Below are 25,948 nucleotides of genomic sequence, written 5' to 3'. Positions count from 1 at the left end.
TTAGGATCTGGGGCTTTCTGTACAGTCCCATACATCTTTACTCAAGATAAGGTTCCCCACCTTCATGTTGGGCATGCTTAGGATTGCAGCCTTAGGTTGGCATTGGATGGCATAGATTGCAGCCTTAGGCTGAAGAAGTGTGAAGAAACTTGAAGTAAAGGCAAGCATTGTATGCTTAGTGTCTTACAGTCTAGTGGGAGACGTGTTGTCTTAATAGACATGATATCAGCATCTTTTGTCATCATTTGGGAAAGTGTAGCATTTATGCCATGACAGGGAGCATGAGATGTTTTAAAGTCTAGTAGTGGTTGCTCTTGTGGTAAAAAACCAAGATGACTTCGGAAAGCTTACCCTGTTTTTGTGTTTTGTTTTTTTAGTCAAGGAGAAGGTACTCATTGTTTTTGGATTTGATTTGGTGTTTATATTAACCCCATAAACTGCCTTGACCTTCCCTGTCAGGGTAGATAATGATGGGTTATAAATGTTTTAAAATAAAAACAATTGTTCTGTTTTCAACAGCTGGGGAATGAGGCTTTGTCATTGCCATTTAAAGATTGCAGGGAAATGATTATAGCAAAATGTCTCTGTTTTCAAAGGAACTCCTGTTGTGGTGCTTGTGATATAAGTAGTTCAGACTATACTAACAAATTATGTTCCTTTAAGTAAAGTTAAAATAATAAGAATGGATCATTTATATTATGTGTTCCTAAAATCATTTCAAAAGCACATGCTCACTTCTAATCTTTTATTTTCCTCCTATATATGTTAACAACTTGTGGAGCCTGATTCTTTTCACATTTACTCAGAAGTAAGTCCTAGTGAGTTTAATTTTCTTCCAGTGATGAGTCTCTCCCCCCCCCCAGCAGCTCCACACTTTATGCAATATGTTTGCATGGCTTCTGCAGTTTGCATATATATGCGCTAGAAGCTCTGATGTCAATTCAAACACATCACTTAATGGTTAGTGCTGTCAACATACCCCTAGAAAGCAAAAGTATGAGAGAGCAGGAAGCAAGCTGTGGTTTAGGTGCCCCCTTTTCTACCCAATCTGCATGGATTCTGGCTGTTCTAATCATGTGTGCGAGGGGGAGCTTCAGTGTGCTGCACAGTTGTCTTCTGTGCTTGGGATTTTCTCACATAGGGCCATTTATCTTTTTAGGGCAGGGCTGGAGTTAAGGTTGTCAACAGGGTTAGCATTTTTTTTTTTGCCTGAGTTACTGTATCTAAATGAATACAGTATTTGTGTGTATTGCATTTGTGTGACTTTTTTCTTTTCTTTTTTTTGACAAATGTATTGGTGCAACATTTTAGGAGACTATGAACAAGAGAGATATACAGAAGACCAGGTTCAGTCCCTTGCATCTTGGGTAGCAGCACTGGGAAAGGCTAGTTGAAGTTAAGACTTTGAAAAGCTACTGCCACCAGTCTGAATAGGTAGTATTGTGCTTGGCTCTGTGGTCAATTGGTCAATAAAAGGTAGTTCATTGTAATATAAGAAATCTTATATACATGCCTAAAATAGCACTTTCCTGTAAAGGCTTATGTTTTTTGGGAACTTTGTTGCTTTCTCACTTGCCATCATTTGTAGTTGAAAGATACTCGCAGTTCTCTAGCAAATTAATATTTTTAGTACAAGTTAAAGATCCCTTTAAGATAATTCTTAACATTTGAGTGACTTTTAACAGTTAAAGGGAAATTATATTTTTATAAATGCATGGTTTAAAATGTGAATTGATTTTCACTTGACTTTCGAGTTGTCATTCTCTGTCACTAGATCTTTAATATCATCTAAGACCGCTGTTTTAATAATCCAAAAATATTTATGCTTTATTAAGTTGAAGCATATTTGTGAAACTTCTATTAATATTATGCTTACTCAGCTAAAGGGAAAATTGTTTTGAGCTTCATACAGAAAGGTCTTTAACTTTTGTAGAATGGTTTCTTGAAGATTACCTCTTTTTCTATTTTGAAAAGCCATGTTACTGGAACACTTGCTTTAGTTTACAGTATTGTTTCCTGTTAGGAATATATGTGGACCCCATTAGATATCCGCTGTGTATTCCTGTATACCTGTAGGTATGCAAGGAGTGTGATGACGGTAAGGGAACTAATCATTCCTTTCATTCATTTATCTGGGTTCTACCTTGCTTACCAGCTCCCCTTCCCCTTGTTTCACAGCCATAGAGGAAGTGAAGCTTTGTTACTCAAAACACGCCATATAGATCCATCCAACTTTATTGCCTCAGAAGGCATGGAGAGAGCAAAGAAGCTTTGGTGGTCCTGTTGGGTCCTTTCAGGTTATGGCTAAAGTAACCAGAGAGATCTAGGCAGGGCTGCTCTTGTGCTGAAGAGAAGCGTAGATGATAGCATCAGGAGATTCAGGCAGTGGAGCTATCTGTTCTTAAGCTTAAAGTACAATACAGAGATCCAGGTAGAGTTTTGTTCTCTTCATATCTTTAAAGTCAAAGGTTGGGGGAAACAGTGTGAAACACTGCAACAACCTGGTCCCGTTGTTTTATCCAGGCTAGCGGTTGCTTGTAGCATGTTCAAATGACCTTAGAATACTTGGTAGATGATTTGGGTAAGTGGTAGTTCTGCATGGCACTTCTGCAAGTTTGTGCTTTACGGTAAAGTTGGAAGACCCAAAAAAATCCAGACAGGGCTGCTGCAAATGGCAGCTGTGATTAGATCTTTCCATGCCTTACAGCAGGGGTGCCGAAACCCCGGCCCGGGGGCCACTTGCAGCCCTCAGAGGCTCCCAATCGGGCCCTTGGGGGGCCCCCAGTCTTCAAAGAGCCTCTGGCTCTTTTATAGGCCTTGAGCTATTCCAAGACCTTCATTCATTCATATAAATTCCATCTCTAGTATATTCATTTATGTAAATTTATTCAAATTTTAAATTGTAAATTCTTTCTTTCCGGGCCCCTCACGCAGTGTCAGAGAGATGATGTGGCCCTCCTACCAAAATGTTTGGACACCCCTACCAAACATAGGGGTAGAAAGTAGAAAACTCCATCTGAAGGAACTGCTTAGAGCTAGCAGACATCTGAGTGCCCTCCTCTTTGATCTGCAGTTATTGTTTTTTTTTTGAGGAAGCGAATCAGGGCTGCATGCTGCCTTGTTGGGCTTTTGGATACTTACTAATCACTGCTCTGTTTGCAAGGGTGAGGAGGGGAAAACGCAAACATCTGAGCTATGTGCCATGTTTCCTAGCTTGGAAATGCAGCGCAAGGACTAGCACAGAAATTTCTGTATTCTGCACCAGAACAGTGATTCCTAACCAGTGGTCCATGGACCACAGGTGGTCTATGAGAACCTGAAAAATGTTCTGTGAGGTTGCACCTCCCCACCCCCAGATCAGCCTTCAATAATTTTAATGCATCTGATCAGAGGTGACCTGAGGTCGCATGACACCTGGTGCAGCCATAACCCCCATGACATGTTGTCACCTCATGGGCTGCCCCTGCCCCCTCTGGGCCATGCCTGCATGCCAGTCACTTCTGGGGCTGCCTAGCTCTTGCATGAGCTACAGTGTGATCTTGGGCACCCTGAAGGTGAATGGACCTTGGCCAGCACACCACAGAAGAGGCTGGCAGCTGCAGGAGCTTGTGGTGGCGCACACTGTATCGCTGAGGGAGGTAAGAAGTGTAGCTGCAGGCCTGCTCTTCCCAGTTGGAGACCCCCGCTCTTTGCTTCTATAAGCCGTCAGGCAGGTATCTGAAATTCTGGGTTTAGTTTTGTAAAGTGTGTCTCTCTGATGTTGATTCATTGCGTAGAGCAGTTGTTCCCAAACTATGAGCCATGGGTCCCTGGGGAACCTAGGGAACCAGCCAGGGGAGCCGTGGAATCCTCATGAAAAACTTACCACCCTTTTCAATGTATAGGATTGTAGCTCTAATAGGAAGCTGCGGCCAATGACCCAGTAGGTCAAGGGAGTCACAATTCACAAAAATTTGGGAACGCCTGGTGTAGAGTATTCCAGATGTGACTATATAAGTATAAAGGCATCATTAATTAGACTTTTGGAAACAATTTGTGTAATATTATTCTTATTAGAGAACTGAAGCTCACTGATGTTTTTAGTGACCTATCCATGATGATCTCAGAATATCTCTTGCGGGTAACTGCAACCCTTTTAGCTTATGTATAAAGTTTGTGTTTTGCAAACTTTTATTTAGATGCTTTTTGTAATCAAGATGTTAATATAATCTGTGATAAACTGAATAATAATGACACTAGGAGGATTAATTTTTTAAAAGCAATTGAAATTATGCTGTTAGAGTTAGCGGTTTTATTTTTTGCACTTGCTATTGATGCTTGTACCCTTGGATAGATATGCAAACAAAGTATATGTACCTATGTTCCAGAGTGTTATATTAATTTTATTCCTTTTTACAGGAATTAAGCATGATGGAACAATGTGTGATACTTGTCGCCAGCAACCAATAATTGGTATTCGATGGAAATGTGCAGAATGTACAAATTATGACTTGTGTACGGTATGTTATCATGGGGATAAACATCATCTGAGACACCGCTTTTACAGAATAACCACACCAGGAAGTGAAAGGTAACTTGTTCACATTTTAAGTTTAAAAAAATAGGGAGATAGTCTTGTGATAGTCTTAGATAAGAAGAGACTTTTTACTACCTTGGAATGCTGAGATGTGTAATATATTTGAATTTGAGGTTTTAATTTTTTGGCATAAGTTATTTTATATTGAGTGACTTTTTTTTGCTTTGGTATCTAACATATTTGTTGACATTAAATTTCAGAGTATTGCTGGAGTCCCGTCGTAAATCAAAGAAAATAACTGCCAGAGGAATCTTCACAGGTGCCAGAGTGGTACGAGGTGTTGATTGGCAGTGGGAAGATCAGGATGGTGGCAATGGGCGTAGAGGCAAAGTAAGAGTAGAGAGTATCTTGAACAAATTTCAGAGACCTCAAAACTGCAGTATGTTGCTATAGTTCTCTGGTTATCTGTTACTGTTAATTGTGAGCTTATGCACAGAATTCTGAGTCCTTGAATCAAGAATGTTTTGACTTATTGTTTTTAAGTTGTCAAAATGCTGTCTCTTGTGATTAAAAAAAAGGTTTTGTCTGTGTCCAAAAAAAAAAAAAAAAACCTTGAATACTTTTTGCTTGATTTTGTTTTGGAAATAGGCCAAATTGATAACTGCTGAATTACAGTTTTGTCATTGAGGTAACAAAAATTGTTGGCTGGAACATTTTGAACTTGCCTTTTGAATGGTGAGGGTGGAGAAGAAAGCACAGCTTTAAAAACACCTACACAGCCCTCCTTTTTCTGTGGGCATCTGCAGTGGTGTTTGAAGTGCTGATCTCATTGTCAGTGGAACTTTGAAAAAGCAAGTGCACTCACATTTTTACACTGTGTCTCACTTAAATAATCTCTAAGCACATTCTAAAGAGAGAAAAAAATGACTGGTAGGAAGTGGAAACTTGACTAGCATTTCAGTGACTGCTAAAGTCACTGTTGCTTTCAGGGATACACTGAATAAAATTCACAAGCTCCATTAGTGCACTTACCTGACATAAATTCTTGGTTACCAATATCAACTTTGCAAGTGCTTAATTATGAATTATTAGTTTAAATGGGTGGTATCTATCTCTGCAGTGCCCTTACTCCTGGGAAGAGCTCTGTTGTTTTTCCTTGGACCCCCAAAAGTACATTGCTGATTCTTCCTCTGCAACTGTCCCTTCACCAGCTTTAAGAGATTTATTACTGAATAACATAATGCAGTAATAAAATCATAAAATGTAGTATTGATTGTAAAAAAGACTAAAAAAAAAACACAAGAGAAGGGACAAATGAGAAGAAAAAAGAATATAATCAGTATAAACATAAGAATACAGATAACCTTCTGTGAAGGGATATCACTAACAAAACTCTGTACATAGCTATCCCCCCCAAAAGGCTTTTAAATGTCCAAAAATTTATCCATACAAAATTGTCTTGTATATACTACAGATTGGAATATAAAGAGTTTAAAGGTTCTCCATCCATTGAGAAGTACGTAGTGGGCAGTCACAAGTTTTCAATTCAAGGACCCAGTCCTATTCAACTTTCTAGCACTGATGCAGCCACAATGCAGTCCTGAGATAAGGGAACAAGTATTCACTTACCTTGAGGAGGCCTCCATGTCTGTCCAGCCTCTGCAGGATGCAGTGTATGCTGCATTGGCATGGCTGTATGAGCTCTAGAAAGTTGGATAGGATTGGGCCCATTTGAGCAACAGTAAGGGCACAGAGTCAATTTTTATTCTTCAGACAGTTCCCATAGAGTTGGTAGATGAGTTAAAAGAATATACATGTGCACAAACAACGATTGTTCTGAGACTCAATTAATATTATTTGTTACCTCTATCCAAAAAGATTGTATCAGTGTGCAAGACCAGAGCATATGCCTAAGTGTTTTATCAGATTCACCATAGCACCAACAATTAGCTTTAAGAGCTGAAAGTTGCATTGGCTTTAGTTACTCATCCCTTTGAACAAACTGGAAGGAGAGTTGTGATTATTGCAGGACTGCGTTTCTTTGTGTTAAAAGGATTCGAAATGCAGGTGCTCTTTCCTTGCAACATGCTTTCTGCCTTTGGAAAAGGGTGTGGTGGCAGGAAAAAATGTATAGTTACAGCTCTAACCAGGTGAACAGAAGTGTAAGAAATCATATCTCTGTTCCGTAACTTGCTCTTATAAACTTCCACTGCAATCTTCTACATCCCTCAGACACTGTCCACCTTAACACTTCTGTCGCTAAATTGGTTGATTGTATTAGTATCTTACTAATCAAGCGAGATACACTGTATATGTAAGGATGTCAGTTTAGTATTTATGTGACTACTGTATTTATGCAGATACAATAAGAGATTATATGGAGAATATCATCTCATTTTGTTTAGTTGGTGCAAGGAAGCCGAAATGATAGTTTGACTATTCATTTCATGAAGTGAAACATTAAGTAACCTTTATCATATTTACTTTCTTTTATGTAAGAGGAACTTATTTGAACTTTCAAATGGGTTTTGGTTTGAGGTGTAATGCATCTAGCTAATAAAACAATAAGTTATTTAGAAATTGTTTTGATCATAAAGAATACTTGAATCATTCTTATCTGTAGATTGTAGATAAAGATAACGTTGTGCCTTTTTTTGATACTGTAGACGCATTTCCTTCTTTTTGTCTCTGCTAGGTAACTGAAATCCAGGACTGGAGTGCCTCGAGCCCACACAGTGCAGCATATGTTTTATGGGACAATGGAGCTAAAAACTTGTACAGAGTTGGCTTTGAGGGCATGGTAAGGAGTAAAGCAACACAAAGAGTAAAATAGCTTTGGGGGAGAATGGAGGAATAGCAAAAATGGTTTGTGCTGTGCTATTTATTTTCTTTTGTGATGTCCTTCTGTCAGTTTGCATGCTATTAGGCATTTCATTGTTCCTACAGCTCTGTGGTTGGCTCATGCATATGCATTAGTCTGGTCTGAATTTATTAAATGTGCAGACTACTAAAACTCCTGAGCTGGTCTCAGTCTCAGTTCCAGTGGCAAAGCCTTTGTAAAAGACTGCCTGAGGTGTTTAGGAACTATTAGATGAGAAGGTGGTGAAATATATTCTTCAGAGTTGTAAATAAAGTTTGTTTAGTTTACACCCTCAAATATTTGAGTAGTTAGGCGGTATGCTTGTCTTCTGTGGATCTTGATTTCAAGCTTGAATGGTGTACTTCTCATGTTGACTTCAGTTAATCATTATAAATATATAGTTCCCCCCCCCCTTCTCATTGAATTTCATTAAGTGGGGCTTTATTCTCGTTAGAATAACTTCAAAATTTTCCCCCATTTTCTAACTATCACTCATTTGTAAACTATTCCTTCCTTTGCAAATCTCTGCTCTTCTTCCCTGAAATGCTTCATTTCTTACATAGGAAAACATTTATAGACTCCATGTCAGAATTGTGGTTAATGTGTACATGTACTTCTGTGGAAGTTATTCTTTTATCCCTGTAATGTTGCACTTAAATGTATCTGTCTACTGCCAAATTGTGAAAAATAGTGCTGTTTTGGAAACTCAAACTTATCTGAATAGAAGAGTACCTCATTTGACTTGTTAATTCTTTTTGAGGTCTTTTGTGTTTCATTATTCAGACAAAAAAAATGTATATAATGAAGCAGCTCAGTCAGATGCTGTTCATGTGTATACCATTTTGCATACTTTCTTTTTGAACTCACCAAATTGAGATAAAATGAATTGAAATGCAATTTGTATTGTTAAATGTGAAGTTTTTGTAGTGTTATATTTGTAATCCATTGCAATGTACATATTGGTTCTATTTTATAGCTTATTATAGCTATGGGGGTGTGTGTGTTTCCTAGTATTGAAATCGAGTTATTGGCCTTCCTTATTTTAAGGCTCTTTTGGAGGTACACTTGCATAACTCAGCTGATCCTGTTTTCATGCCACAATCTGCCAGTACCTCAAGTTTATTGCTCTTTTTTCCCCCTCCAAGTAATAAAGAAACAGATGAGATCCTTGGTGCAGCACATGGTTGGCCTATACACCACCTGTCCCTTTGTTCACTCAGTTCCAGATGATATGAACTGAGGACTCTTCTCTTCTGTGCATTTCACACTTTAGTGTTGCATGTGTTAAATGACCTTTGCCCAATGGGAATTGCTGCAGAGATAACACCAGATGGCTGCATTTTGAATTTGGTGTAGCCAGTTAGAAAAGTAGAAGCACATTAAAATTTGTTCCTGGGTATAACCAAAAGATGTTTAGACTTGTAGGATTTTTTAGCCTATGTATTGCAAAAGGGCATGCTTAAGGTATCTTAATACCATAGCCTTTTGAGGCTGAAGGTTGCCAACCAAGGTATCTTACAGAATCTTCCACTATGATAGCATAGAAAAACAGTATATTTTGATCCATTTACTTGTAGCATGTCTGCTGCATGTTTGCTCAAAACTAAACCTCACTGAGGTCAGTGGGATTTACTCCCAGGCAGCTGTGTATAGGATTGCAGCCTTAATTACCATGTATAGAACATTTTATTTTCACTTTTAGCTCTCTTGTGCAGCAAGAGATGGCTGTATACAGTCCTTTGTAAGTTGAATGTGAATAGAGAGGGAACATGATGTTAATAGGATGTGAGAGCCATGGTAGTATTGAATCATCCTGTCTATATCAGCAGGACTGGGTGTTCCTTTTGCAGTGATTCAGCAATAACCACAAAACAGGAATATTAATGAAAGCTAACACCCATATCCTAACAACCTAACCTAAGATTTCAGGTGGTTAAATAATAGTTCTTTTTCACTAACAGTCTTTTTGATGTCTATGGACCACAGATAACTTTGTGGAGTCAGTTAGAACAGAGATTGAAGAGCATATTGAAGCATTACAAATGTAAGCATATAAATACCAGGCTATCCCAGCTTGTGTGCCATAACTACTTATTGTGCAAGTACTGATTCTGCAGTAGCCAAATTAAATTGTATTTACACCTATAGTTATTTAATCTTATAAATGTGTATTTGTGTTTGCTTTTTAGTCAGATCTTAAATGTGTCCAAGATGCAAAAGGAGGATCCTTCTATCGTGATCACTGTCCTGTACTTGGTGAGTTTAACTTTAAGGAAACATAATCTGAACTCTGGGGTATGTTTAATACCCATGGGTTTAAGACCCATTGGAATCTGTTAATATATTTCATTGGTTTAATAAACTCTGTATAATGCCCCTCAATAAGTAGAGCTTTTGAACGGGGCAGTTAAAAGAAAGGGAAAAAAAGAAAAAGAACAGCAAAATCATAAGAACAGTTTTTAAGAGCTGCAAATAAAATAGCATTAAAACAGTTATTTAAAGTAATCAAATACAGGCATCCTGTCATATCTGTGGGGTTCCATTCTGGCCCCATGTGGGTCAGAATAAAATAATAAATAAATAGTGTCATATAAATAGTGTTTTCCACCCCCCTTCGCCTGTAACCTTTGTTTTTCTTAGGCAGCACTGGAATCAAGGGTGTTTCTTGTTAACAGAAGAACTCTCTTGGTTAACTGAAGAATGGAACATGCAGGCAAGCAGCCTGCATGCTACAGAGAAGAGACTAACCAAACGTTAATAGGAAGAAGGAACAGTCCTGCTTCCTTCCTTTCTTTCGCATTCAGGCTGGCTGCCTGCACGTCCTGTTCTTCAGTTAACCAATAAAATTCTTTTGTTAATAAGAAACACCCATGCTTCCATCGCTGCTTGAAAAAAATGGTACTGTAATGAATGCGGGGGGGGTCCCCCCTGCGGATCTGTGGATAGGTGAAACTGCAGATATTGGATATGGGGGGTGCCTGTACTAAAGCTCAAGAAGATTAGATTCCCACCTGATGGCAAAAAGCAGTGTAGGTGCCAGATGCATTTTCCTAGAGAGAAAATGCAGTGAATAGGCCAACACAATTGAGATGGCCCTTTCTGTCCATTGCCACCTACCTAAGCTCTGATGGTGAGAGTGCTCAGGATAGAATCTCCAAAGATTAACTCAGAATTTAGGTAGATTGATGTGGGAGTAACATGTCCTTTAAGTTCGCATCTGTACCTGCTGAAAATTCACTCCAGTGTTTTGAATAACTCCTGGAATAGGAGTTTATAGGCCACAGAAGTCTGTTGGAGATAAGTACAAATCCCCCCACCTTTCATGAATGAAAGTGCCGTTCTGCTCATAGAAGGTCAACTTGGTATGCAAGCCTTTGTTTAGTATTTTCCATTGTTGAACGTTCCTGGCCTATACTACCTAGCTATGGTAGCTGTAATGGTGGCACAATTCTCTATTTGCTAGATTACTGTACTTTTAGTTTTATTACACTGTTAATTACTTGTACAGTACTGCTTCCATGTTGAGAGGCACTATAACTTTGCTTATTCAAAGGCTAGTACTAAATAACAAACATTTTCTTCTGTGTGTCTGTTCATGGGTGTTAGGCTGGCCACTGTAGGACGAAGTTTTAGGTACAACTAAATCAAGTTCGCTTTGATTCAGCAAGGCAATTCTTAATTTTAATTGTGCTCATGCAAATGCTTGAATTCATTTGCTGTTGTACTTAATTTTATTGTGGTTATATGCTTGTTAATCGATTTATGTTCTAAAAATATGGAATTCATTTAGGCTTCAGAAAAATAGAACAAATCTATAAACAAAAAAAACTTTACATATAATCTTGTATCGGAATATTTCACAATAAATGCAGAATATTTATAGTCGTGTTGGCATCCTTCAGTTTCGGAAGACTATGGTATTGCGCTCTGAATGGTGGTTCTGGAACCGAGTGTCCTCTCCAGTGCGCAACGCCTGGGTAAAGTAGATATGGAGGATAGACTGTTTCCCATGCAGCAAATCCCCCCCTTCACATTGCTGAAATGGTCCAGTGGAAAGGCAGAAGCCAATATGGTTGGTTCCAGCAGTGTCGCAGGAGTTGCCAGAACGTGACTGTGTTCAGCCATGAACTGCCTCGGGACTCAGACTCCAGATTTTGCCTCGAGGTTGACTCCTGAAGCCTTTTCCATAACTGGATGTAGCCACAAGGCAGTGGAGGTTTGGGATCAGAGTTTTCCTTCGCTCAGATGAGCTGCCTTCCCAGGCTAACGAGTCCCATCTACCCGGTGGCTGTTTAGTCGCCTCTTACGACAAGTACAGCCAAACTGAGGGCCTATTCTTATCCCCCAGCCCCCAGGGGATGATAATAATGGGAATAATAAACAGAATGCTATTATTATTATTATTATTATTATTAACTTGAAGACCATTTTTGTCCTGACTCTTATTTCCATTTATCTGTCTATGATTCATAATATGCAATTATTCCTAATATTTTTATAAGTGTTTAATGCTGCAGTTGTGTTCACATTTGAATTTGAGGCTCAGTGGACTTAATCTTACATGTGTTTGTACATAAATTGAGGTTCCAGGACAGCATTGTTTTTGTAATGTATCACATTTTATAGTTTCTTAAGTGTATGTTTGAAAATACTTTTATAAGTTTCCTAAGCAGAATTGTTTCTTCTTTGCCACATAGATTTCTAGATGGTTTAATCAATGCTTTTCTTTTTTCTTTTAATTTTAGGAGAGCAAAATGGTAACAGGAATCCTGGTGGATTGCAAATTGGTGATCTAGTAAATATTGATCTTGATTTAGAAATTGTTCAGTCTTTGCAGCATGGTCATGGAGGATGGACTGATGGAATGTTTGAAACCTTAACCACTACTGGTACAGTATGTGGCATAGATGAAGATCATGACATTGTTGTACAATATCCAAGTGGCAACAGGTATATTAATCTCAGATTTTTAGTAAGGCAAATTTAAGTTCACCTGGAAAAATTGAAAATGTTTGGTTAGTGCTTGATGTTCCCCTCTTTAACTCTAGTCATTCTCAGAACAAAAATAGGAATACTGTGTATTTCTTTTTGTCTTAGATTGCACAGACACTTTCAAAAGTTATTCACTAGTTCAAATGATTTTGGTAGAAAGGTTTTTGCTGGGAATACTTCCTCTTTATTGTCTTTAGAATTCTGTTATCTGGTTGTATACCAAGAAAGCTGTGTATGAGGCTAGTAATTTTATTATAAAAATAAGGTCACAATAATGCACGTCGGGTTTTTAAACAAACTTGAGGCTCTTTTGCTCAGAATAGGAGCCGCAACAAAAGAAGATTCTGCAGAATCTACTTATTGAAGATGGGTGAAGTGTGTGTGTGTGGGGGGAAACGTTCAGCTGAAGTCTTATAAAAGCAGTAAAGATTGCTTGTAATAATGATGCTTCAAGCGGTGTGTGTGTTTTTTAAATTTTAAGGTGGACCTTTAACCCTGCTGTTCTTACCAAAGCCAATGTTGTCCGAAGTGGAGATGCTGCTCAAGGTGCTGAAGGAGGTACCTCACAATTTCAAGTGGGTGACCTTGTCCAAGTTTGTTATGATTTGGAAAGAATCAAGGTGCTTCAAAGAGGACACGGTGAATGGGCTGAGGCAATGCTTCCAGTAAGTTTGTGTTTATGTTTACTTAACATGGCATTTTAAATTAAAATAGAGATTGGTTTAAGCTCTGTAGGTTACGTGATATCTCCAGAGTGGAAAACAGCACAGTGCTACAAGAAAATCATGCTGAAGTTGTGTGGTATAGGTGCCCTTATGATAATTTTTCCTAGCCAGTGGGAGAAAAAATATGTGCACTTGCACCAGGGATGACTCCTGCACTGTAGCTGATGTCAGGTGTGAGTTCATCTAAATGTAAGATGCTTAAGGCTGCAATCCTGTACACTCCTGCCTGGGAGTAAACCCCACTAACCAAATGGGACTTAATTCTGTGTAAACATGTATAGGATTGCACTAAAAGCCCACTTGTTACGACAGCATGGCACCATGTACAATTTATAAGGCTGTGTCCCTTGCATATTAATGACTGTAAATAGAGACTCTAAAGTAGTAATCATGTGATGGCATGAGTGTAAAACTGTCTTTTCTCCATGGTTGCACCCTGAGCCCCACAAACTGCTTCTGAGGTTTTAAGGAGCCCTTGGGAATAACTTGGAGTGCAGCATTGGGGATTGCAGGGTAAGGTGAATCTCCAAAAGTCTTGTGGTAGCAGCTCTTCTTGCAGAAGCTGTCTCTGTGTGGCTTTTGGAATTGCTGCATTCCATGCTATCCCTGATAGCATTCCATACTATCCCAAGAGTCAAATAATTTGAGGGGTTTGTGGAGCTGCGCTAGGGAAGAGGGGTGGGAAAGACAACCTTCGGTTAATGTTTCTAAAATTCATCTGTAGAAACTTGATAGCCAAGTATTAGACTGGCCATTGAATCAGTGTGTGGGCAAGACTTGCTATTTCCATGTATCAAGATAATTGTTCAGTTATGAGAGTGCTCCTTAAGGGCCACTGCTTGTACATTGGAGACATTCTGTTTAAAAAAACAAATTTTGATTAGGATTATAGGGAAGAATTGTTGATTTTCTTCAAATTTGGGGATTGTGTTGTGTGTTGCATCTTTAAAATGGAGTGCACATGTGTGATTAGCCTAGCAAGTATAATATTTTGTTGGATTTGTAAAAATGACAGTGGAAAACAAAATCCCCCTCTGTGAGAAGTACACTGCAGTATTACAGTCTTATGCAGGCATAATATTGCCATCCCCACCCCAAATCTGTGCATAGAAGAACCATGTGTAGGATTAGGTAACTGTACAATGCACAGGACCTTTTTAAAATTAAAAAAAAACTTTCTGCATTTTACTTTTTGTCCCATACCACTTTTACAGTTCAGGTAGCAATGCATACTCAACTTGAGTGTATCTTAGAGTACAGGGTATCTACAGTGAAAGTAAAAGCTTATTTGCATAACTTTTAAAATCATATATGCTGGAGTCTGTCTTGTCTTCAATTTAGACTTTAGGTAAAGTTGGAAGGGTCCAGCAGATCTATTCAGACAGTGACTTAAAGGTAGAGGTTTGCGGAACTTCTTGGACATACAATCCAGCTGCTGTGTCAAAGGTGGCATCAGCAGGCTCTGCTATAAGCAATGCATCTGGTGGTAAGTTAGAACCTTTATTTAATAGGGTTTTATGTAATCTGAAATTTTGTAAGGTGTTGTAATAGGCAGAAGAAATAATAATGATGATAAAGTGTTTTGTCAGTCTTCAGGAAAACTTCGGTTATTCAGTTGGAACTGTCTTCAAAATTTATCTATTTCTGGGGTAGGTTATGAATGGCTAGGTGTTTTTACCTGCTTCATGACTATCTGTTACATGTGTTACTATGTTTTGCTATGAAATGCTTTAGAAATACAATGAAGCTGGTTCTAAATACAGATTAATGACTTAATCTGTCACCAGTATGTTGCAACCTGATTGTTGATGAGTCCTGAAACTGACAGGTTGATAGCTGTCAAGGAAAATGTATTGAGCCCTTTGGAAAGTGAAGTGAGTTGCAGTGTATTTACTCATGTGCTGCAGTCCACATGCTCTCAGTCCAGGGCAGGCTGAGAGGAAGTCAAGGCCACCACAATGATCCGAATCTGATGAACACAGCCCCCCAAAACACACAAAGTCCACCCCAAGCTGTCAAGGAAAATGTGCAGGCGTGCCCCTGTATCCGTGGGGCATCCAATCCAGGGACCACATAGGGATACAGAAACTGCAGCTATGGGGGACAACTGTATTAATAGCGCCCCCTGTGTTCCCCTTCATCCATTGGCATTGTTTAAAAGCTTACTGGCAAAGTATTTCGTACTTTAACAGTTTGCTTTAAGCATTTAAGCTTATAGCATGATGTGATATATAGCAACTTTATTTTTATCCCGCCCTTCTCCCCAAAGGGACCCAGGGCGGCTAGATTGAAGGTTAATAGGAAGCAGTTAACTTCTGCTTGTTGTTAGCCTTCAGTCTATCCCAGGGGTGTCCAAAGTTTTTGGCAGGAGGGCCACATTGTCTCTCAGACACTGTGTCGGGGGCCGGGGGGAAAAAGAATTAATTTAATTTTAAAATTTGAATAAATTTACATAAGTTTACATAAATGAATATATTAAAGATGAACTTATATGAATGAATGAAGGTCTTGCAATAGCTCAAGGCCTATAAAAGGCCTTGCACAAAGCAAGGCTGGCCTGTCCTTTGCTGCCGCTACTGCATCACAGATGTGAAACAACAAGCAGTGGAGGGAGCCCTCACTCACAGCTCATGCAGGAGGTCAAACAGTCTCCCTCAAGCTGAGAGCAGTTGCATCGGGCCAGTGTGGGCTCCAACAAATCTCTGGAGTGCCAGAGGCTCATTGGAGTCTGGGGGTTCCCTGAGGGCCACATTGCGAGGCCTCGAGTTCCGCATGTGGCCCCAGGGCTGGGGTTTGGGCACCCCTGGTCTTGAAGCATTCAGGCTACTGGCTGCCCGCTCCCATCGCTCTATAAGCTTTCTTTCTTATAGTAAAGCAAGAAACACTTCTCCAGGTAAACCTCTAAAGAACTTGAATGGGGGTGCGCTGTAGCCCCATGGATTTGGGGGACTATCTTTATTGTGGAAATCCAAACTGAGCCAGACATGCACAGTTATTAATGAGGAGGCAAATGTACTCCAGCTCCTATAAAAGGGTAGGTGATAGGGAACACAAGGCCACCAGAATGGTCCTGATCCAATGAGCATGGTGCTCAATAAATGTTCCAGAAGGTGACTCCCCACCACAGAAAAAAATGATAAAAACAGACTTGTGCAGCTAGTATGTTGAAACTGTTTTTTTTTTTTTTTTAAGTATGGTAAAGCTAGGTGGTTCCCAATACAGTGTTTTGAAAAAGTAGGTCCTGCTGCTAAGAAGTTTGGGAACCACTGACTTAGATGATCATTAATTGGTGTACTAAATTTTTTAATTATGAGCTGTGCCAAATAGTTTTCAATAGAGCATATAGGCAGTTATGGTGGAAGTTGTAAAAACTGCAGTGTAAATAGTTCAAGTTGTCAAATCTGAATTGTGTTGTAGAAATATATAGAGCTACTCTTCTCCCTCTAAATGTGATCACTGTGATACAAACCGATGGGCAGGGCTATGCATGGAATGCAAGTGCAGCAGAGAATACTTGATAGCATTGAAGGGACTATCATTTGCGATGTAGCACTGACAGAAGAAATGTACAAAAGTTTAGCAGTTTGTTCAGTCTTTGTTTGGTAAATTGTTTCAGTATTAAGAAGTTCTTCGTGAGCAAAAAATACTAATAGCTTATGCACGTTTATATCTTAATTGTCACTCTGTATGTCGCACCTTTTTGTGTATAAAGAATTTTTTTTTGCTCAAAAGGGGAAAGGAATTTGAGCTGCTAAGATGATTTCCTGTCCTAGTCCCCTTTTCCAAAAAAGGGTCATCTGATTGAAACACATGGTTGGATAATAGCTATGCTTGAATAGAAGATATGTCTTACCACAGATTTTTATTATGACTTGCAACACTGGGAGGCTAACACCTCTTTTTGGCAACTTCCTATCCTTAAATTACTGTGCCTTCAGTTCTTTGCATCCCCAACCTAGAACTGTCCCAAGCATTTTACATATCACATCTGGCCACACCTTTTATCCCTTATTTTTTTCCCCTTTTTCTTCCTATATGTTGACCACATCCTTCTGTCCTCTGTTCTCTTTCCCTATCCATTCTGGCTGTCTTTACTTCCATACTCATTGTGTTTTTCTACTCCTGTTAGCTACTGCTTAATCACCACATCTTAGCCCAATGTCTCTCTTGCATGCCAGAATAACTTTTGACACACAATCCTCATCTTCCTCACCTTTCTTTCAGTTGCTCCCGCCAATCTAATCTTTTATTTCTTTGAAAGATCTTTAAATCTTTAAAGATCTCCCAATCTTTAAAAAGGGAAAGAGGGGGGACCCGGGAAACTATAGGCCGGTCAGCCTAACATCTATACCGGGTAAGATGGTGGAATACCTCATCAAAGATAGAATCTCAAAACACATAGACAAATAGGCCTTGCTGAGGGAGAATCAGCATAGCTTCTGTAAGGGCAAGTCTTGCCTCACAAACCTTTTAGAATTCTTTGAAAAGGTCAACAGGCATGTGGATGCGGGAGAACCCGTGGACATTACATATCTGACTTTCAGAAGGCGTTCGACACAGTCCCTCACCAAAGGCTAATGAAAAAACTACACAGTCGGAATTAGAGGACAGATCCTCTCCTGGATTGAGACCTGGTTGAAGACCAGGAAACAGAGTGGGTGTCAATGGGCAATTTTCACAATGGAGAGAGGTGAAAAGTGGTGCGCCCCAAGGATCTGTCCTGGGACCGGTGCTTTTCAACCACTTCTTAAATGACCTGGAGACAGTGGTGAGCAGTGAGGTGGCAAAGTTTGCAGACGACACCAAACTTTTCCAAGTGGTGAAGACCAGATGTGATTGTGAGGAGCTCCAGAAGGATCTCTCCAAACTGGCAGAATGGACAGCAAAATGGCAGAAGTGTTTCAATGTCAGTAAGTGTAAAGTCATGCACATTGGGGCAAAAAATCAAAACATTAGATATAGGCTGATGGGTTCTGAGCTGTCTGTGACAGATCAGGAGAGAGATCTTGGGGTGGTGGTGGACAGGTCGATGAAAGTGTCGACCCAATGTGCGGCAGCAGTGAAGAAGGCCAATTCTATGCTTGGGATCATTAGGAAGGGTATTGAGAACAAAACGGCTAATATTATAATGCCGTTGTACAAATCTATGGTAAGAACACACCTGGAGTATTGTGTCCAGTTCTGGTCGCCACATCTCAAAAAAGACATAGTGGAAATGGAAAAGGTGCAAAAGAGAGCGACTAAGATGATTACTGGGCTGGGGCACCTTCCTTATGAGGAAAGGCTACGGCGTTTGAGCCTCTTCAGCCTAGAAAAGAGGCGCCTGAGGGGGGCATGATTGAGACATACAAAATTATGCATGGGATGTATTAAGTGGGTAGAGAGATGCTCTTTACACTCTCACATAACACCAGAACCAGGGGACATCCACTAAAATTGAGTGTTGGGAGGGTTAGGACAGACAAAAGAAAATATTTCTTTACTCAGCGTGTGGCTGGTGTGTGGAACTCCTTGCTGCAGGATGTGGTGACGGCATCTGGCCTGGATGCCTTTAAAAGGGATTGGACAAGTTTCTGGAGGAAAAATCCATTATGGGTTACAAGCCATGAATCAGTATGAGCAACCTCCTGGTTTTAGAAATGGGCTATGTCAATACAAGGGAGGGCACCAGGATGCAGGTCTCTTGTTATCTGGTGTGCTCCCTGGGGCATTTGGTGGGCCGCTGTGAGATACAGGAAGCTGGACTAGATGGGTTTATGACCTGATCCAGTGGGGCTGTTCTTATGTTCTTTCACCATTATTACCAGTCAGGTTTTTCATGTCAGCATGTTCCTTCCAATATGATGTATTTCATTTCCTTTATCCATAACTCTTCCCTTCTACCAGTTTGTACGTTTGTCTTCTCTCAAAAATCGCATGTGTGCACTCTCTCTTTGCACTTCTCCTTTCTGTTGTGGGTCGTGGTTGTGCACAGCCTGCCAAAAGACAAGTAGTGTACTCTGGAACAATTCTGTCTTGAGAAATCTTGACCATATCTGTTCCCATCTCCTGAGCTTGTATGTGCTGTTTTTGTTCCAGGGAATTGTTGCTGTTTTTCTGAAGATTCTAGCAACTGAATTTTCTTCCCAGGGAGGCTTGCCTTGTACCTCCTCTTCCATCTTGTTGGCAGCAGGCAAAGATCTCCCCCCCCCCAGCCTACTCCCATTCTCCTGAGCTTTCAAGTTAATACAGTGATTTTACTGCTGACAGTTTTATTTGTTATTAACTCTTCAATTATTGGTTTACTATTAGTTTTTATTCTTATGTTTTTTCTTATTGTAAAATGCTCTTTGAATATTTTTATTGAAGACTGCCATAAAAATTTAGTTAATAACAATTTTATTTAATATTCACAGAGAGATTGTCGCAGCTATTGAAGAAACTGTTTGAAACTCAAGAATCGGGAGATCTTAATGAAGAACTGGTTAAAGCAGCTGCTAATGGAGATGTTGCCAAAGTAGAAGACTTGCTTAAGAGACCTGATGTGGATGTGAGTGCCCTACCTTTGCAGAAGCTTTTAATCTTCATCCTTTTGGGGGGAGTAGGGCAATTCCCTTCTCTAGGAACATATTTTTTTGTGTAAACAAACTTTTAATGGCTCTAGTGCTTTGTCCTTTTAGGACTTTCATTGGCCATCTGATGCATGATATAGCAAAGAAAAATGAATTGCCATTAACTATTTCCTTCCTGTAAGCAAAAAAGAGTCTGATGTGCAGCGTCAGAAATGAATTTTATTTCCCTTCGGGTGACGTGCAGCGCAGTCCTATCTTGCGCTGGAACAGGCAGGCCAGGAGGCCTGTGCTGTATCCACTGCAAGAGTGGGGCCTGAAGTGACTCAGCCAGAGGCAAGGGGAAACCCTTCCCCTTACCCCCAGGTAAGTCACCACAGCCTCTAGGGGTCTCCTCAGCTTGCTCCACCTCCAGAGGTAGCATAACAGCTGGGTCCCAGCCCCTGCCCGGAACACCTCCCTCTTGCCTCCTCCCTGCCCACCCCAGACCCCTGCATTGGCCAAGTTCGGCCGACACAACCCACAAGTCCAGCCAACTCCTGAGGAGGCACAGATGCACTTTACGACACATTTGCGACCCTCCTGGGCCTGCGCAAGGGCTGGTGCCTAACCCTAGGTTAGGATTGCACCCTTAGTTCAGTTCCACTACTTGCTAACTTGCATTTTTCTGCTTGAGTAAGTTTCTCCACCTCAACCACACCATTTCTTTGTGCTAGAAAATTACTCTGAATGGCTTGACTGCCCTTCTTTAGAATGTGAATAACCCAAAGTGATAGATGTAAACAGGAGGAGTAGCTCTGATTGTAGATCTTGCTGAACTTGAATTTTATTGAATTCTATACATTTACTTGAAATTCAACTGAAATCTGGTGGGCATTCCTCAGACATGCATAGGAGTGTACTACAAATGTGCATTGGGTACAAATGACACGACAAGGCACATGTTTCTCTTTGTATTTGCAGAAGATGTGGTGATGTACAACAGGTATTGTGATAACCATTGGAACTGTTCTGTTTCTCCTGTGGAAAGGATTAATTCTCATTCAGAAACAGGAAAAAAACGTTTAGAGTGTTATGTGGTTACCCCAGATTGTGGCATTTACATATTATCCACAGGAAAATTTAATTCCACAATCTTTGCAGTTATTGCTGTGCGAGTAGTGGGTGAAAGAGGAGAAAGTTAATCAGAGTGCTTAGAGAGAAGGAAATTGTTGATATTCCGCAGTGTAGTGCTACCTTAGATACTCTCCTATAAGGTGAGAAATTTCTGCTCATAAATCTGTTGTAAATCACTTCCTCGCCTTATCTGCAGGTCACTGGGGGGGCAGGGTTATTCAGTTCTCTCCTGCTTCCCTCCAGGCTATTCCATTACACAAAAGGGGGGAATGGCAAACAGTACTGCATAAGCACCTTGTTAATGTCTTCAAAAACAACCCCCCTTTAATTCAGGCTATGGGGCAATCAGTCTCCAGGGCAAGCTGCAGCCGAAGTTAACTTTTTCACTCCTTCTGAGAAAAAAGTAAGGAAGGGCTCAGTGCTTCCATTTAAGTCAAGCACGCCTCCTTCTCTTTGGCAGGATCACACCCGACGTTCTGTACCCTTGTTCCATTTTGCAAATGTTTGGCAGAGGTCTGTTTTTTTAAACACCAAGATGTAATCTTCATTTCCATCTGGAGCAAAGTCTGAGATTACAATTCAGTGCACCATTACTAAGAATAATGCCCATGGAAAGCAGTGGGATCTACTTCTGAATAAATCAGGTTTCAACTACGTGTAACTGCATTTGCTCACACTCATTTCTTGTTGCTTGTCTCTGCTATTAATTAAATTGCACACTCCTAGTTCTGTATTACGTTGTACATTAAATGTAGAGCCTCTGGCTTAATACAACAGGCACCTTAAAGAAGGATTTGGTTAATGACTACCATAATGTTCTTTACAGTGCACTTACTCTGATAGTGTTTACAAAAAGGTTGTGACCAGAATTTAAAAAGTTAATGACTAAAAATGTATCTTAGGATCTTTCACTATATTTTTAGTAAATTAGAGATTGTAAAGTTCTTGGGTAACAATTACTCACACTATTATTTACTACCATTTATTCAGATTCTGGCCTTGGGTAAAAGACAAAATTATTGCTGGACACCCTCTAACCCCCTGACATCCAAGGATCATAGACAATTCCATGATTTTCAGCTCAAAATTTGCCCTTGACTTATCTGTGAGATTGACTATCTGCTGTAATTTTGGTACTAGTACAGGTTTCCCTTCAGAAGCCTTTGGAATATTGATTCAGCTTACCTGAAGAACTGAACTTTTCTTGAAATGATGATTTATCCTAAAAATAGCTAAGTTCTTGAGTGGAATCCTCTGTTCATCCAAGGAATAGAGAATTAAGCAATTTATTATAACATCTGTTGAAGGACTGCACATTTATTTGAGCTGTTACTAAGTAAAAGGGAGTATAGGAGATTAAGATGACAATTGCTCAAATGTCCAACTGTTTTGAAATGGCATTGTAAAGAATTCTGGTTTACTGATTTAATTGTAATTCTTGAGCATATGTTAATTGTTTGTAAGCTCCCTTGACTTGAATAATCATGTATTTTCAGGTGAATGGTCAGTGTGCAGGACACACAGCTATGCAAGCAGCGAGCCAGAATGGACATGTTGACATTCTGAAATTGCTTCTGAAGCAGAATGTGGATGTTGAAGCAGAGGTATCTTCATTTTTATGATTTCTATGCAGTGTTGAACTTGATCTATAATTAGCACCACACACATTCTTTATATCTTGCTGATCAGCCGCTTATTACTTTGATTATTAATAGTCCTTGTTTCTTATCTTTGCTACATTGTGCTTTACTATTGCTATCTGTGCCAGTATTTAATTAGAATATTGAACAGTTGCATGCATCTGATTTTCCTATGTTCAGCCATCAATATAGCGGCCTTATGACGTCTTGCTTAGTCACTTTATTTTTAATTGTACACCACTGTTAATCCTTTGACATGAAGTGATGTCAGGGTTACAAACCACTAATTAAGGTGACTATTGAGAAAACTGGTTAATAAATTGTATGAAGTCATTCACCAGTTTTCTCAAAAGTCACCTGCAATGCCCAACCATTGCAAAGGTTTATTACAGGCATTGACATGATAGAGTGTGAACTTGTGGCCTATTTTTAACACAGAAATGTGGTTTAGGATATGTTATGTCAGCAGCGGCCTGTACTGTAGATATTTTGGACTGAGCTTGACAAGACTACTGCTTGGAAAAGTCTATCATTGTAGTAGCATAATGATGTTGTAATGTACTACATTGATGTAATGATGTAATGTACTACATTGATGTAATGTAATGTACTACATCAGAGTGCTGCATAAATCTTAACAAAATGTCAAGTGAACTTTTTCATACCTATAAATACATTATTCACAGTAATGTTATTGGATGCCAAGCATTTTCCCTCACTTATAGAAAGTGCTTAATCATCTACCAGAAGTCAGAACTGTGGTCTTGAACAAAAGTAATATGACTAACCCAGTTGAATTATGATTATTTAGGACAAAGATGGAGACAGGGCTGTTCATCATGCAGCTTTTGGTGATGAAGGAGCTGTGATAGAAGTTTTGCATAGGGGCAGTGCAGATCTGAATGCTCGCAACAAACGCAGACAGACACCACTTCATATTGCTGTGAATAAAGGTCATCTCCAAGTAGTAAAGACACTGCTAGACTTTGGTTGCCATCCTAGTCTTCAGGTAATGTAAGCTGCTGTTCTACTTGTTCTGTTACAATGAATTTATGGAAATATATATGTATGTATGTTCACTAAAGTTAGTTTTGTAGAAGTTGCCACTTTAGGGCAAATTTTTGTTGTGCAGATAGTTAAAGAGAAAAGCATTAAGCTTCTTCTCATTGTGCACTACATTCTTGCATAGCCACCTTATATTCTGATTTAAGCAGCTTCCTTGTGAGGAAGCTACTGCCATAGCTTCCTCATGAGGAAACTGTTTTAATTGGCATATAAGGTGGCTATGCCATACCCCCCAAACTAGAGCCAATTGGATGAAATTTTTGCCATTTTTGGATTTAGCACCCAAATATACCCAAGAGTAGGCCTGACTTAAGATAACAAAATTTGTGCATGCCTGTGTTATAGATTTAGGAGATGTGTATTTGTGTATAGCTTTCACAATCTGATGTTTCTCTAAAAATATGCTACTAAATAAGTGTTTAACTAGTGCCTACTTTTAGGATTCTGAAGGTGATACACCTCTTCATGATGCAATAAGTAAAAAGCGTGATGATATCTTGGCTGTACTTCTGGAAGCTGGAGCAGATGTAACTATTACAAACAACAATGGATTTAATGCTCTCCATCATGCTGCACTGAGGGGAAATCCAAGGTAGATACTTTTTCATTCCTAGTGTGTGTTAAAGCAAAAGAACTGCTAGAAAACAACATTCAGTGTACAGAAGGCGTATACATTAGTTCACAGACAAGTGAACTACATGCTTATATGCTGTAGTGGGATGTCAGACATAAGGCATGTGGGCCATATCCAGCTCATGGAAGGCCCCTGGGATAACTCGACTCTTCCAGCACCGCAGTCGGCTGCTCTCAGCTGCTGAGCTTCAAAGTAACATATTGGCAGGAGTGGCACTGCTGTAAGGGTGGCACTGGGAAAGGCTGACTTACCATGCAGTGCTGCTTTCAGCAATACTGCTTCTGCTGCAGTGCGACTGCTGAAATAGCAGGTTTCATGATAATTGGGCTTTTCCAGAACAGACTTTTCAGCAGTGCCACTTCTGCCAAGGTGCTGGGAGGGAGAGATGGAAGGAGGCCTGAGAAAGTGAGAAATAGTACAGGAGAAGAGGCAAACCAAGAGGGGTGAGAGAGGGAAAAAAGAGGTACTAAAATAACATTCGAAGAGCCAATTATCATGCAGTTTGCCTTTTTAGAAGCACCATTTCTGCCAAGGTGTCACTTTGCTTAGCACTGCTGAGCTGTGAAGTGATGCCTCGGCAGGAGCAGCACTGCTAAAAGGGCGACCTGTATGATAATTGGGCTCGCCCATATCTTGAAAATAAGAACATGATATTCTCTTCTGTCATTTGCATCTAATGAGCTCCTAATTAAGAAAATAGTGCTCATTTTTGATAATCACCTGCTTAATGACGTTAATTCCTGCTTATGTGACACCACTTCAATCTGTCTGCTGGTGCCATGAATGCTTTTCGACCCGCTGTGTAAAATGAGTTTGACACATCTGCACTATAGTTTTTATGTTGCTCAGTAGTTGAAGTGGGTACTGCAGAACTGATCATTTTCTAATTTAGGACCTGTGTATTCATTATGGCAGCAACCTAGAGCAGTGATTTTCAACCTTTTCCATCTCACAGCACACTGACAAGGCACTAAAATGGTCAAGGCACACCACCAGGTTTTTGACAATTGACAAGGCACACCATGCTGCCAATGGAGACTTGCATCTCCCATTGGCCCTATCAATAAATGACCTCCCAAATTCCTGTGGCATACCTGTGGACCACTCGTGGCACACCATTGTGCCATGGCACAGTGGTTGAAAATGGCTGACCTAGAGGCTGCTAGTACTGTGAGGTGAACTGTTTATGTGCAGTCATATTGCTAATTGATTGAGGATTGCATGTGTATTTCAAACCACAAATGTGATTGGCTACTGTGGGAAAGAGGATGCCAAACTAGGTTGGTCGTTGGTCTGATCCAGCAAGGCTCTTTCTGTGTTCTTAAAACTTTTTTTTCTGGATTGGGTATGTGAATACTGCACTACCACATGGAACAATTTAGAGCAGGCATTTTCAAATTTTCGGATGCCACGGATGCATCACTCTGCCTCTTACAGTGGTCTGGATCAGGTCAATTAAAGAAAATACAGGGGGCCTTGTATCTGCGGATTCCATATCTGCGATTTCAGTTAACCGCAGATCAGAGATTGGGATAAAAGAGGCAAGAGTAATAGAGTAAAGAGGCAAGGCAATTGGGATAAAAGAGGCAAGCTAGTAATGTAACTAATATATCAAAATTATTAATACAGTTCTCCAACATGTTTGAACTAAAGCTGTTAATGAGCTGGAGCTGGCTAAGAAAAAATTATTCGTGTCAGTAAAAACAACTAAAGATAAAGAATTTAACCAGTGTATTACTGATTATACAGCACAACTAATATCCATATATTTTGTATTACATGGATAAGCCAGATTTCATAGGTCTGTCGTCCACCCCACTCCCAAAGTCCTCATCAGATCACTAAGGCTCAA

The 25,948-nt window shown here is 39.8% G+C and overlaps 1 protein-coding gene across 1 annotated transcript in view; it reads left to right on the top strand.

Moving 5' to 3' along the window:
- MIB1 (MIB E3 ubiquitin protein ligase 1) overlaps positions 1-25,948 on the top strand; it is a 60,566-nt gene that overhangs the window by 961 nt on the left and 33,657 nt on the right. Inside the window, exons 2-12 of the mRNA XM_066626400.1 lie at positions 4,399-4,570; positions 4,777-4,906; positions 7,212-7,316; positions 9,566-9,632; positions 12,122-12,326; positions 12,850-13,033; positions 14,435-14,579; positions 19,489-19,622; positions 22,254-22,361; positions 23,209-23,406; positions 23,903-24,054. Of these exons, the coding sequence (XP_066482497.1) occupies positions 4,399-4,570; positions 4,777-4,906; positions 7,212-7,316; positions 9,566-9,632; positions 12,122-12,326; positions 12,850-13,033; positions 14,435-14,579; positions 19,489-19,622; positions 22,254-22,361; positions 23,209-23,406; positions 23,903-24,054 (1,600 nt within the window). The remainder of the gene's footprint in view (positions 1-4,398; positions 4,571-4,776; positions 4,907-7,211; positions 7,317-9,565; positions 9,633-12,121; positions 12,327-12,849; positions 13,034-14,434; positions 14,580-19,488; positions 19,623-22,253; positions 22,362-23,208; positions 23,407-23,902; positions 24,055-25,948) is intronic.

Source organism: Tiliqua scincoides, chromosome 4, assembly GCF_035046505.1.
Source record: "Tiliqua scincoides isolate rTilSci1 chromosome 4, rTilSci1.hap2, whole genome shotgun sequence".
Lineage (NCBI taxonomy): Eukaryota > Metazoa > Chordata > Lepidosauria > Squamata > Scincidae > Tiliqua > Tiliqua scincoides.
This window is presented reverse-complemented; position numbering and strand designations above follow the sequence as displayed.